This window comes from Thamnophis sirtalis, unplaced genomic scaffold, assembly GCF_051295495.1.
Source record: "Thamnophis sirtalis isolate CommonGarterSnake01/CBP01778 unplaced genomic scaffold, rThaSir2_p1.2 scaffold_7, whole genome shotgun sequence".
Taxonomy (NCBI): Eukaryota; Metazoa; Chordata; class Lepidosauria; order Squamata; family Natricidae; genus Thamnophis; species Thamnophis sirtalis.
In genome coordinates, this window is record NW_028261387.1 from 2,087,701 (window position 1) to 2,103,028 (window position 15,328).

Sequence of the window (15,328 nt, forward strand, 5' to 3'; positions counted from 1 at the left end):
CTATCCTTGTCTAGTTGTTCTGACATGCAGTGCCTTACAGTGTCATTTTGAGAGTAGAATCATCTCCGTGTTCATCATGCCAAGTCTCAATTGCTTTGCCTAACCCATCATGATTAGCCATCAGTCACGGTTTATAAATCACAATGAACTGCAGTCTACAATACCAAACCACACCTAAACATGGTCTAATGTAATATTTGAATCAGTCATAACATTGTTTGGATTTGAATCAGCAGATTATGTTAATTTTATTAATGTTAGGCAACAGTAACAAGTGTAGCTTAGAATAATGCATTCTGTGAACAAGATGATTTAATAGTCTGATTTAATATACAATGCATTTATTATACAGAAACACTAGATATTTGCCTTATGAGTAGATCAGACAAGTAACCAAAGTTACAAATGCTAATATGTCCTTTTATTATAGGGGTATAGTAACAGAATCTTACATATCTGAACGTCACTCCATTCTTTAGCCTGATACAACTGTTTTTTTGTGTTTGTGTGTGTGTACACATACACACACTTGTGCTGACTGCTGGCTGCTTGCAATTTGGCAGTTTGAATCTCACCAGGCTCAAAGTTGACTCAGCCTTCCACCCTTCCGAGGTCAGTAAAATGAGGACCCAGATTGTTGGGGGCAATATGCTGACTCTGCTTAGAAAAGGCTGTAAAACACTATGAAGTGGTATATAAGTCTAAGTGCTATTGCTATAGGTCAACCTACCAAAAAAAAAGAATTATTATTTAACGGGTAAAGCTGAAAAATGATAGCTGTTTTCAGTGAGCCCTACCTAAGATCCAATGAATCGTTTTAGGATAATGTGTTAACATTGCTTTTTGAAATGCACGGTATGGCTGTAATTACTGTATCTCTCAAAATGCTTCCCAATATATTTCTGATATTTTTTGCATATGGAATAAAATGAAGTGGGTATTTATATTCTCAGATAATCAGTGATACATTCCTGGAGGAATGCATTTTGGTTTCTGACAGTAATCCACTACATGCTATTTCGAAAGAATTAGGATACGTAGGGCTTCCACTAATTTCCCTCCAGGTGTGTCCAAGAATCATAAACAATTGCCACAATAATATAATTGAGAATGAGGCTACATCATCTCACAAGTCTTCTGTTGTGGATGGCAGGACACATATATTAAAAATTACATAGTTTAGTTCTATATGCAGCACACTACCAGTATAGTCTTTGCTACATAATAAACCACTTGTATGTCGCTTCCACAAAGATAGGTTTGATTCATAAATCACAGTACAGTAAGCCTTAAGATTAGTTGTTTAGTTTTAGTCTAGAGCAGTGTTTCTCAACCTTGGCATCTTGAAGATGTCTGGACTTCAACTCCCAGAATTCCCCAGCCAGCATTCGCTGGCTGGGGAATTCTAGGAGTTGAAGTCCAGACATCTTCAAGTTGACAAGGTTGAGAAACACTGGTGTAGGAGGAATAAATTCTACTTCCTTAGCCTTTTTTCTATTTAAATAATCAAAAATAGTACCCTCTAAATAGGTTGTCTATTCATTTGAAAATAGAATTTAAGTGGGGAATATTAGTCTAGAGTTGGTGGGCGGGACCTAGTTGACAAGCAGTTAAAAATGATCAGATCTTCCATTGGTTATTAAAATTTCCATCAAGAAATCCCAGACTTACAGACTAACAGACAAAACTGGGAATTTGGAATATCCTAGAAGGTTGCAATAGCATTCGCTGGCTGGGGAATTCTGGGAGTTGAAGTCCAGACATCTTCAAGTTGCCAAGGTTGAGAAACACTGCTCTAGACTGAGTCAATACATTGTGCTAAACCAGGGGTATCCAACCTTGGCAACTTTAAGATTTGTGGACTTCAGCTCCCAGAATTCCCCAGCAGGCATGGACACTCCTGTGCTATAAAGTATAACTTTGCTTCTTTAGTTTTGGCACAAAAGGCTAATCATTCCGTTTCAATAAACGAAAGAATCAATGCTTTACTGTAATGTACGAGGAGTCAGCATCTGACATTTAACATGCCTATTAGAGATATATTTATTGAAGCAGTTCCTGAGTGCCAAATTTTACTTACTGTGTCTCATTATTAATTGTGTACCAAGCTGCAGCTGTCATGTCACCAGTGCACAACAGCGACTTCTGTTTCTCTGTATGATTTACATGGAGATCAATGTATTCCATAGTTATTGGGGAATTATTTCTATGAGAAATTGTTGTTCTGCTGTGATTAAAAGATACAGAAGACTGAATTCCCAGGGACAGAATTGAGACTGCAATTTACATATTTCAGCCTGTTTTTTAATATACCTTTCTGTTGTGACTCAGCAGATGTCTTCTGTGAGTCTTTTCGGGAAGCAAGATTCATTATGCAGCTGGGGCTCATTAGGGGCATATTCTGGGGATAAAAGGACGGATGGTGCCACGCCCTGGTTGCAGGAGTCAACGTTCCTTGGTTCGTTCAACATTGATTGATCATCAGTCGTGGTTTATGTAAGATACACTTGGAGAAGTGCTTTGTTTTCTGTAACCCTGATTCGTAGAGACTTTGGAAGAAGTGCTTTGCTTTCGTTTTGTTCAACTTGTGTTGCCGTAAGAAAGATTTGTTTTTCATTCCGTTATCTTCAGGCAGAGACTGTAATTAGGTTTATTTTGGGCTCGCAGCCAGTCTGAGCTGAGAACTGATAAAGAGAGTTCCTTTTAAGTTTGTCTGCCTGCCGTTTGTTAACGAGCCAAGGAAGGGGGACAGAACACCTTTCCTTAAATAGCATATGTGAGGCTGCCTAGCCTTTCCCTTGTTATCTACTCCTTTTGTGCATTTTGTCACTTCAAGCAAGGTGTGTGTGGATTCGATGCAAAGAAAATGAAACCGAAGCAGCATCTGCTTTAGAAGAAAGAAAAACTGATTTTACCTACCAAAAATTCCACCTGTGCCCAGATTTATCTTACTCTGAAGCAGAAAGAGATTTTATAAGTTGTTTCAAGACGTTATTTTAAAACGTAACATTTCAAAAGCTTGTTTTTCTTGGAGGATCACTCTTTATGATAGATAACAAATATACAGGTTGGCTTAGTGACTGTTCGGAGATACGACAGGACTGAGAAAGTGACTTACGACTGATCCTTTCACTTATGACCATTGCAGCATCCCCAAGGTCACATGAGCCGAGGTGGCGCAGTGGTTAAATGCAGCACTGCAGGCTACTTCAGCTGACTGCAGTTCTGCAGTTCGGCGGTTCAAATCTCACCGGCTCAGGGTTGACTCAGCCTTCCATCCTTCCGAGGTGGGTAAAATGAGGACCCGGATTGTTGTTGTTGGCAATATGCTGACTCTGTAAACCACTTAGAGAGGGCTGAAAGCCCTATGAAGCGGTATATAAGTCTAACTGCTATTGCTATTGCTATGATCAGAATTTGGACAAGTGGCAGTCGGCATGTATTGATGACAGCTGCAGTGTCCCGAGGCCATTTGTGACCTTCCCAGCCAGCTTCTTACAAGCAAACTCAATTAAGAAAAGCTGGATTTTCACAACGATTGTGTGATTCTCTTAACTACTGCAGAGATTCACTTAACAACCATGCCAAAAAAAGTCATAAAATCGGGTGCAACTCACTTAACAAGCCCCTTGGTGAGCAATGGCAATTCTGGCCCGAATTGTGGTCATAAGCAGTTAAAACAGAAATTAACCAACCAAATAGCTCGTTTTCACTGACGGTTGGGAAGGTTACCGAGAAAGCACTAAAGTCGTGTTTCTCAACCTTGGCAACTTGAAGATGTCCGGACTTCAACTCCCAGAATTCCCCAGCCAGCGAATGCTGGCTGGGGAATTCTGGGAGTTGAAATCAGGACATCTTCAAGTTGTCAAGGTTGAGAAACACTGCACTAAAGCAACCTATTGGGGACAAGGACTGTATGGCTGGAGCAACTGCTTATAAGAAGCTGTCTTATCTCTCTCTCTCTCTCACACACACACGCTCACCAACTGTTTTCAACACAGAGAGAAGGGCAGCCACTGATTTATGACATATTCTTATATGTATTTCACGTAGTTTCTGAGTCAGAGTCAGGAATCATCTTTGGCACCACATCCAACGTGATCAGCATCCCTGGAGTTTGTCATTCCAGTGACTCACTAACTGGCCCTTGTGGCAAACTGGTTCTCATATGAAGATGATTAATTCATCTCTGCTCAAGTTTGTTTCAGTTCTTCAGCAACTTCAGAAACTCTCGGGATTTGCTGCTGCTATTGTGGAGTCATAGAGAAAGATCCAGCTTACTGGATTCAATTATATCGGTTTCCTCCGTGGCACAGAAAGCATTTAAGCTTGTAATAATATATTGAGGAGAATAATTTTGACCTCTGTCTGTACTTCATGCCCTTTTGAGAGAGACAGATGGACAGGGATGGGGAAGGTGGAGAGGACAGAGACAGACAGACAGACAGACAGACAAACACACAGACAGAGGCAATAGCAATAGCAGTTAGACTTATATACCGCTTCATAGGGCTTTCAGCCCTCTCTAAGCGGTTTACAAAGTCAGCATATCACCCCCACAGTCTGGGTCCACATTTCACCCACCTTGGAAGGATGGAAGGCTGAGTCAACCTTGAGCCGGTGAGATTTGAACCGCCGAACTGCAGATAAGTTTAAGTTTTATTTTATTTATATGCCGCCCTATTCCCTAAAGGGACTCAGGGCGGCGAACAACTCAAGCGGGAAGGGGAACATACAAATACAAAACAGACATTTAAAATGACCAACAACCACACCTGTCGAGAGGGGAAGGGAACTCATCGACCCCAGGCCTGCCGACACAGCCAGGTTTTAACGGCTTTTCGGAAAGCCGGGAGAGAGGTGAGGGTCCGAATCTCCGCGCGGAGTTCGTTCCAGTAACAGTCAGCTGAAGTGGCCTGCAGTATTGCACCCTAACCACTGCGCCACCTCGGCTCGTATAAGAGGCAGAGACAGATATAGATATACAGTAAATATATAGATACCAAAAGGGCACGAAGTACAGACAGAGGACAAAATCATTCTCCTCAATATATATATAACTTGATTCTCAAACAAAGAGCGTGAAAGTCCAGTATATTTAAATTTATTGGCTGTGCTGGCATGACCAGCAGGCTTACGAGTCAAGCTGGCATGAACACCGATCAAGATTTGCTGAAGGGTGCAATGCGGATATGCCTTAAGATTTTCTTTAATAGCCCAAAATAGATCTCGGAAATATACATGTTATTGTAAAGGTTTTAGACAAGATGCTGTGAAGTATATATACATGGGATTGGGAAGACTGTAAATAGTAGCCATTTTGAAATAATACATAGCACTAGCACTTGGACTTATATACCGCTTCCCAGTGCTTTACAGCCCTCTCTCTCAGCTGTTTACAGAGTCAGCATATTGCCCCCAACAATCTGGGTCTTCGTTTTACCAACCTCGGAAGGATGGAAGGCTGAGTCAACCCTGAGCCAGCGAGACTTGAACTGCTGAGCATATTATTATTATTAATTTAATGATATTTTGTTCAATTGAAGCACTTGTGTGGACTCGCATAACACCCAGAAACATAAATTAATCTCCGTAGGTTTTTATGAATGTATAAATTGCTTCGGTCACATCAACTTTAGTTGGATAGTTTGTAGTGCATTGTGTCACAGTAAACGCATTTAAAAATGCTGACAGGAAATGCCATGATAGCAAGGGAAGGGGGGAATACCTTCCACTAGGGTTCAGTTCAGTGGTGGGTTTCAAAAATTGTTCGAACCTCCTCTGTGGGTGTGGCCTCCTTTGTGGGAGTGGCTTGCCGCCCATGTGACCGGATGGGAGTGGCTTGCCGCCCATGTGACCGGATATGAAGATGCCGACGACACTTGTCAGAACCACCTTAAATGACCTCACACACAGCCCTGGCATGCATCAGAATATGATGCAAACTTCTTTTTTTAAAAGGCATCTTTGGTTTGCGTTAAAACAACTTCAACGCACGCAATGTTCCGATTGCACCACAAACGCAGGAGTCATCCTTCCCTTTCACAGAGGCACTGAGTTTTATAAATAGGAGAGCATGATAGTGTAGAATAATCATATCCAAGGACCAGTGGTGGGTTTCAAAAAAATTTGGAACCTCTTCTGTAGGTGTGGCCTGCTTTCCGGGTCCACTGGTGGAACCTCTTCTAACCGGTTCAGTAGATTTGACGAACCGGTTCTACCGAATAGGTGCGAACTGGTAGGAACCCACCTCTGGTTCAGTTCTTGGTGATTACATTAATGCCAGTTTTTATGGCAACAATGCAGAAGTAGTTGGCTACTGCTTCTTCTGGTCATAAGTTTAGGCCTTATATGGGGGGGGGGAATCAATTATGGAAGTATGTGGGAGCTCTGCCTTGGGGACAGTCCATGTGAAAAGGAACTAAGAGTCCTGGTAATTTATCAGCTGAACATAAGCAAGCAGCATGATTCATTGCTAAAAAGGCCATGCAATCTTGGTCTGCATTAATAGAATTCCTGCATCCAGTTCACAAGGAGTAAACAGCCCCATCTTATTTTGCGCTCGTTAAATTGCGCTTGGCAATCCCACCTCCAATCCTGGGCTCTGCACATTAAAACAGTCATGGAGAAGCTGGAGTGGCTTTATAAGAAAGCTATTAAGTCTGGAAACCAAGCTCAATGGGAAATGTTAGAGGAACTGGGTACATTTAACTTGCAAGAGGGAAGATGAGGGTTTCAAATATCTGTTCTATGTGGAAACCAAGGGCTGGACAAGGATCAGTGAGTTGAATTTAACACAAAGAAAACTCAAACATTACCAGGAGGAATTTATAATCAGTAAAAAGCTGTTAAGACCGCCTAGAGCAGGGTTGTCAAACTCACAGCTCACAGGCTGATGCGTGATGTGCTGGCCACGCCCACGGCCCGATTTAGCAAAAGGGGAAAAAGTCACGATATGTCATGTGATGATGTCATGACAACGTGAGTTTGACACTGCTGGCCTAGAGCAATGTTGGACTTCCCATTACTGGAAGTTTTCAAAGTGGAGCTGGATGGCCACTAATTGGCCTCCGGGATTGGGCGGCCTATAAATTTAATAAATAAAATAAATGAACTGTCTATGGATTAGTGGACACCTACACTGGATAGGGACTCGGATGACTTTCAGTGACTTATAGCAGTGGTCTCCAACCTTGGCAACTTTAAGACCTGCGAACTTCAACTCTGAGAGTTCCTCAGCCAGCTTTGCTGGCTGAGGAACTCTGAGAGTTGAAGTTCGCAGGTCTTAAAGTTGCCAAGGTTGGAGACCACCGACTTATAGGATCCCTTTCAACTCATACTTTGTGAGATGCGCTGGTGATAAAGGGAACTCAACCATGGTGAAACTTCATCAGAGCTTCTTGGGCATTAATCTTTCCACAGCTTCATTTTCTGCATCTCCAGTTCCCAACAATACTTTTTTTTTTAAAGTAATCTTAAGAATTATTCTTTCAGGCACAGGGTATGACTCCATTAAAAGAAACATTCCAGTGTTTTTCAACTCTTCCTCAGGATATTACTTTCTCTTCTTTATATAATCCAATCTTTTGAGCCAATACTTCGTCTTTAAAAGGTACAGGCTCCTTCTCTTTGTATTTCCACCATCATTAATATTCACCCAGTCTGCTATTGCTACCTTCTTGTCTTGCAGCTATATAGGCTATGTGCATAAATAGATGAAGTGGCTGCAACAAAAAATCATTGAGCAACAAAAAAATAATAATTTCAACAGGTAGTTTCTGGGAAGCCGCAATTTTATTTAATGCATAATATTTTAATTATCTGTTCTTTCAGCTGCATTTTATTGTTAGCCAATTGAGCAATATTTCTAATGGGCAGGTTGTCCATGAAACAAATGAATTTATTAATGCTGTCTTCTATGAAATTGAAATGCTCAGAAGGCAGAGAATTGCAGACAGGCTCAGAGGCATGAGTAGCATTTAAATCCCTTTCATATCGGTGAAACAAAAATAGCTTTGTATTTAGTGTCACAACCCCTGGTATGCCCAAATATGGGAGGAAGCTTGTGACACTAAATACATACCTATTTCCCTGGCTCAGCTGATAAAGGAGGAGAACCTTGTGGCTTAGTGGTTAACACATCTGCCTAAGATGTAATACAGCACAGGTTCTAATCCCAATAAGGGTATGGCTAGCTGATGAGAGCTAAATAGCTTGAAATAGATCTATACTAGTCTCCCTTTATTTATTTATCAGCACAAATACAACAAAAATAGCTTTGTTTACATATATGTCCCACTGATATCAAGGTGCAATGTCCACCCAATGGCTGTACAATCAATTTCCTCAAACTGTATCTGTCAGCTGGTCCTGGCAGCTAGGTTTCCTGGAAGATATAATTACACTTCCCTAATGGCTCCCATAATAGGAACGCAGTGGCTCAGTGACTAAGACGCTGAGCTTGTCAATCAGAAAAGATCGGCAGTTTGGCGGTTCTAATCCCTAGCACCGTGTAACGGAGCGAGCTCCCATTACTTGTCCCAGCTTTTGCTAACCGAGCAGTTCGAAAGCATGTAAAAAATGCAAGTAGAAAAATAGGAACCACCTTTAGCGGGAAGATAACAGCGTTCCGTGCACCTTTGGCGTTTAGTCATGCCGACCACATGACCACGGAGACGTCTTCGGACAGCGCTGGCTCTTCGGCTTTGAAACGGAGATGAGCACCGCCCCCTAGAGTCGGGAACGACTAGCACATATGTGCGAGGGTAACCTTTACCTTTCCCTTTTAATGACTCCCATATTTGGAAAAGTTGCTACTGAATTGCCAGCTCAGGCAAGAAGGAATAACAATTAAGTAAAATGACTTGTTAGTTTTGTAACGGGTTAAGATTAAAAAGCAACAGCACTGATTGAGCAAAAAAGCATACAACTGTCCAGCTATCTGTCCACCCAATCTATTCACAAGGGCAATAAGAGGATAAATTTAAAGGAAGTGTGCTTTGTACGCTGTTTATAGATCCTGGAGGAAAGAGAAGAATATAAATATAATAAAGAATGCCACCACAAATGGTGACAAATTGCACGCTTCCAATTCTTGAAGGCTTCTCCAGAGAAATGGATGATGACGTACAGTATCTTAGATGCAGTAGCAGATAGAAAATTGTTATCGTGGTAACGGAAATTGAGACAAGTTTTGAATTCTCCATTCTTAATTATCTTCCCTTCATTATTCTGAATATGGTATTAAAAAGAGATTGTAAGGCAGTCGGTTGCTATCTCTTGTCTCCTCTTAAACTCTTCTAGCCAAGCTTATTGACCTTGTCTGATAGGCAAAGCCTGGAAGCCTATAATTCTCTTTCATTTCTTCTGGCTTCCCTTTCCTGACCACCAAACTAAACTTTTAGATAGCTCTTCCATAAGAAATGCTAATCTTATTTATAAAGTAGGGAGTCCTTTTGTGAAGAGGTTGCTAAGCGAAACCATGACTGTGCTTCTGTTCTCCTTTGCTTTAAAGTAAAGGTAAAGGTTCCCCTCGCACATGTGTGCTAGTCATTTCCGACTCTAGGGGGCAGTGCTCATCTTTGTTTGAAAGCCAAAGAGCCAGCGCTAGCCGAAGACATCTCCGTGGTCATGTGGCCGGCATGACTCAATGGTGAAGGCGCACGGAGCGCTGTTACCTTCCCACCAAAGGTGGTTCCTTTTTTTCTACTTGCTTCTGAACTTGCTAGGTTTAACAGAAGCTGGGACAAGTAACGGGTGCTCACTCTGTTATGCGGCGCTAGGGATTCAAACAGCCTAACTGCCGATCTTTCTGATTGACAGGCTCAGTGTCTTAGCCACTGAGCCACCTTTACAAACCTGCAAAGGTCTGAATGTAAGGACTGGCCACAAACATACCGTATTTTTCAGAGTATAAGACGCACTTTTTCCCCTCAAAAAAGAGGCTGAAAATCTGGATGCGTCTTATACACTGAATACAGTATTTTTGGCCTCCCGAAACTCTGCCCCCTTCACCATAATGGCCGTGCAGAGCCTCAAGGAAGCATTTAGAGAGCTCCTGGGGGCTGGGGAGGGCAGAAATGAGCAAAAAAATTGGCCCGTTTTTTGCTTAATTTTAACCATTCCCCCCAGCCCCCAGGAGCATTCTATAAGCTTCCTAAAGGCGATCCATGCCCCTTTTTTTATGAAAATGGGCCCGTTTTTGAAAAAAAATGGATCATTTTTTGCTCGTTTTGGGGGCAACCCCCCCCCCCCAGCAGCACTCTGCAAGCTCCCTAAAAGCTATTGATGCCTTTTTTGGGGGGGGAACGGGCTCGTTTTCACAAAAAATGGGCCATTTTGGGGAGGATTGCAGAGTGCAAAAACCTTTTTTATTTTCCTCTTCAAAGCCTTGCTGCGTCTTATACTCTGGTGCGTCTTATACTCTGAAAAATACGGTACTTTTTTATTACTGTTTTAATTCTGAACAGTCACTAAAGAAGACACTTGCTAAATGAAAACTACCTGGACTTGACATCTAGGATTTTTCACTCTCCACATATGAAAATAATCAGTTACTCTCTCAAAATAGGTTTTTGAGCTTCTGGAATCATTTATTCACTAATTATCCAAGAGAAAGTCCCTTTCCACAATACCGTGTAGGGACACACTCAGACACCTCTGTGGCCTCATTTCTATCCAGTTCAAAGAGCAGATCTGTTTATTTTCATTCTTGCCAAACTTGAAAACAAATCTTTCCAGGATCCACCAAGCCAATCACCACTCTTCTCCAGGTGAGCAATATTAAGGTGCAAAAAAGAAATCTCATCAGTGTCCCACCCATAAGCTATCCCAGTTCCAGAAGCAATAACATTTCCCTCTCTCCCAGATTAGCAAAAAGGGAAATAATATAATTGGTTACTGTTCTTTCATTCCAGTCTATATTTTTAGCTCACATTTGTTGAAAGTTTCTTTTTAAACAAAAATTGATTGATTGCTCTGCAGAAAAGGTTATCAGCACCAAAGACATCTTTTCTCTTGCATTTAATGATGCAAGACTCTTGAAAATTAATGACGGGGAAAATATGTTGGGATACCGGAGGCAAGCATTTTCCTCAGCACTTCTAACCATGTTTGCACAGTACCTGTAAACAGCTACTACAGAAAAGGGAGGGATTCCTTTTAAACAATGCCTACAGACAGGTATCAAAAAACAGAAGGTGAAGATGAAGGCAGGAGGTAGAGTGAAGCACAGGTTCCCACCCGTAGGTATACATTCACAGAGTTATTCTTTTTCTTTGCCATTCTTACATTATTATGATTCCACTTAAAAGGTTATAAGTTATAGTTTGGAATGCTTTGTTTACCATCCTTCGCACCTGCTAAGACACCACCTTATTTTCTCTTTCTTTTCTTCCTCCCTTCCTTCTCTACTTCCTTCCTTCCTCCTCTCCATCCCCTTCTTCCTTCCCTTACCTCTCCCCTACTCCTACCCTCTTTCTTCTCCTTCCTACCCTCCTTCTCTTTCTCTCTCTTCCTCCCTCCTCTCCTTCTCTTTCTCTCCCTTCCACTCCTTATCTCTTTCTTTCTTCTTCCCCTACCTCTCCTCCACACTTCTTCTTCCTCTCCTACTATCTCTCCTTCTCCTTCTCTCTCTTCCACCCTCCCCTCCTTTCCCATTCCTTTGTCCCTCCATTCTCTACTTCCTTCCTCCCCTCCTTTCCTTCCTTCTTCCCTTCCTTTCTTTTTCTATTGTTATAGCTGTCTCTTTCAAATCCCAGTTTATATTTTCTTGGGGAGAATTAAGAATATCTAAGAAGGAAAAAAAAGCAACAAAAAATAGAAACAAAATCCTTTGTCAACTAAGACCCCCTTCATCACACAGTACGATTTTCTGAGACTCAGCAGATGCCCATCACCACCTGAACCCTACATGAGATTGGGGGGGGGGGTGGAATCTCCCTAATACAGTGTTTCTCAACCTTGGCAACTTGAAGATGTCTGGACTTCAACTCCCAGAATTCCCCAGCCAGCGAATTCTGGGAGTTGAAGTCCGGACATCTTCAAGTTGCCAAGGTTGAGAAACACCGTTGTAACGTTTCCTGATCCATCTAGGGAACATCATCAGTGTTAGAAGGGAGTGGGATTTGTGGAGAGGAGGAGGAGGAGGAGGATGAAGACTGTGGGGATCTTTGGTGCCCTCTGAGCTTTGTTTTCTTACAAACGTGTCATTTACCCAACTAAGTAACATTATCAGGGCTAGAAGGGAGGGGGGTTTGCAGAGCAAGGAGGAGAAGAAATATGGGCTCCTTGGTGCTCTCTGAGCTTGGCTGTTTCCTTGCAGACGTTTCGTGACCCAGCTAGGGAACATCATCAGTGCTAGAGACTCAGCAGATGCCCATCACCACCTGAACCCTACATGAGATTTGGGGTGTGTGTGTGTGTGTGAATCTCCCTAATACAGTATTTCTCAACCTTGGCCACTTGAAGATGTCGGGACTTCAACTCCCAGAATTCCCCAGCCAGCGTTCGCTGGCTGGGGAATTCTGGGAGTTGAAGTCCCGACATCTTCAAGTGGCCAAGGTTGAGAAACACTGGCCTAGATCATTCTTTATGTGTGGACTTCGACTCCCAGAATCCTTTGCAATGATGATCATGGTGGCTGGGGAATTCTGGGAGTTGAAGTCCCGACATCTTCAAGTGGCCAAGGTTGAGAAACACTGGCCTAGATCATTCTTTATGTGTGGACTTCGACTCCCAGAATCCTTTGCAATGATGATCATGGTGGCTGGGGAATTCTGGGAGTTGAAGTCCCGACATCTTCAAGTTGCCAAGGTTGAGAAACACTGCGCCTAATACATTTGAATGAGGCAAAGCCCAGGGCCGGTCACTTAGGCCTTCCCCTCCAGGCCTCGGACATCGCTTCCAAGGCGTCCCCCCCTTTGCAAAAAAAACAAGGGAGACGGCAAAGCATCGTTTCCCCGCCGACGGGGCTTCCAGCGCCCCCCTGCCCGCTTTTTGCAATTGCGCTCTCCAACAACCTTCCCACCACCGGCCTCCCTTTCTGCCCCGAGGACCACGGAGGCGAGGATGGGGAGCTCCTCAAAAGAGCGACCACCGGAGCCTCCCCGAGTCACGGAAAGACCGCTCCGCTTCTCCGTCCCCCCCATCCTCCCTCCAGCCCCGCCCAAGCCGAATCCCGCTCCCCAGGAGGAAAAGGAGGCAGGGAAGCGCGCATGCGTCTGCGTGCCCTCCTGCTTTCCCCCCTCCTCCTCTTTTTGCCCCCTTCTGCGGCTGAGGCGGCGGCGGGAGCGCGGAGGGCGGCGGGTGAGGGGAGAGCGAGCGGCAGGTTTTGGCGAGGAAGGAGCGGAGGAAAGGACGCGGCTGCTCGGGAAAAGGACCCGGGCAGCGCGAGCCACACCCAGCCCCGCCGCGTCTCTTCCCTGCAGTGGCGCGCCAGGGCTGGTCCGGGTCTGGAGCGCTGCTGGCCGTCGCCCAGCCGCCGCCTCCCCTTCCTCCCCGTCGGACTCCTCTTCCCGCCCCCGCCGCCTCAGTTTGGAAGGGCCGGGAGAGCGAGAGAGAGAGAACGGGGGGAATCTGGGCGCAGGGAAGACGACGAAGTGACCCTTCAACGCGTTGAGGGAGCGAGACAAAGCGCCTGAGGAGAAAGAGAGGCAGAAGGGGGGGGGGGAGAAAAAAGGGGGCGCCGAGCCCTTCCCCCCACATCCTATGCAGCGGGGAAAGAGAGGCCGATCCCGGTGAAGCCTCGCTGCTTCTGCCGCAGCCACGCCGAGCTCCAGACGGGATTTTGACAGATGCCCGTTTTCCCCCCCATCCCACCCACCCCGCCCGCGCGCGGCCATGTAGACCCCTTGTAGATCCCTTGTAGGGGGAGGGGAGGGAGGGGAGGGGAGGAAAATGGGGGAGGCTGCGGAGGCCAAGGAGATGAAGAAGACCTTCATCGTGCCAGCCATCAAACCCTTCGACCACTACGATTTCGCCCGGGCCAAGATCGCCTGCAATCTCGCCTGGCTGGTGGCCAAAGCCTTCGGGACAGGTAGGTGGATGCGCCTCCTTTTTCTCCCATTCTGGATCTTTGCTCTGTTTCTTTGGACTGGTCTGTGTGTGAATCCCTCCATCCGTGGAAGGCAGGGATATATAAGCAGAACGACAAAAGGATAGATAAGCAGAACAACAAAAAGATATATAAGCAGAACAACAAAAGGATAGATAAGCAGAACAACAAAAAGATATATAAGCAGAACAACAAAAGGATATATAAGCAGAACAACAAAAAGATATATAAGCAGAACAACAAAAGGATATCTAAGCAGAACAAAAAAAAAGATATATAAGCAGAACAACAAAAGGATAGATAAGCAGAACAACAAAAAGATATATAAGCAGAACGACAAAAGGATATATAAGCAGAACAACAAAAAGATATATAAGCAGAACAACAAAAGGATATCTAAGCAGAACAACAAAAGGATATCTAAGCAGAACAAAAAAAAAGATATATAAGCAGAACAACAAAAGGATATCTAAGCAGAACAAAAAAAAAGATATATAAGCAGAACAACAAAAAGATATATAAGCAGAACAACAAAAGGATATATAAGCAGAAAAAGAAAAGGATATATAAGCAGAACGACAAAAGGATATATAAGCAGAACAACAAAAGGATATCTAAGCAGAACAACAAAAGGAATGGAGGGAAACCACTCAGAATTCCATCTGCCAGTCAGTGTCGACTGGCGACTACGCGGAGGAGGGCCTTCTCGGTGGCAGCTCCGGCCCTTTGGAACGATCTCCCCGTGGAGATCCGTACCCTCACCACCCTCCAGACCTTCCGCACAGCCCTTAAGATCTGGCTATCCCATCAGGCCTGGGGTTAGATTGTAATCCGTCCCCTCCCGAATGATGAATGTTGTGTTCTATTTTTAATTATGTATTGTTTTATGTCTTACTGTTGGTATTCCCCTCCCCATGAATTGTAAGCCGCCCTGAGTCCCCCCAGGGAAAAGGGCGGCCTATAAATAAACTTTCCAATTCCAATTCCAATTCCAAAGATGCTACCAAGATTATCCTTGATTGTACAGCCTACATTGCGTTCCTGCTACAGTTGCAGTTGACAGTGAATGATGTGGGTTGCCTCCCTGGGAATGGTTTTTTAAAAAAAAAAAAAAAATCAGCCCTCCCATCATTGTGTGCAAAAGGTTGCTTCCTTTCCGTTGACCTCTTCCTTAAATAGACAATTTTCCCCATTTAAATAGGGAGGGGGCCGCAAATAAACTGAAAATAGAAACGTTGCATGGTGTTTTTGACCGCTACGGGTTGTGACTAGTCA

The 15,328-nt window shown here is 43.9% G+C and overlaps 1 protein-coding gene across 1 annotated transcript in view; it reads left to right on the plus strand.

The window, feature by feature from the left end:
- Window positions 1-13,890: 13,890 nt before the first annotated feature.
- Window positions 13,891-15,328, plus strand: part of CAMSAP2 (calmodulin regulated spectrin associated protein family member 2) — a 71,924-nt gene continuing 70,486 nt past the window's right edge. The window contains exon 1 of the mRNA XM_087719193.1: window positions 13,891-14,035. Within this exon, the coding sequence (XP_087575319.1) occupies window positions 13,897-14,035 (139 nt within the window). The 5' untranslated portion in view covers window positions 13,891-13,896. The remainder of the gene's footprint in view (window positions 14,036-15,328) is intronic.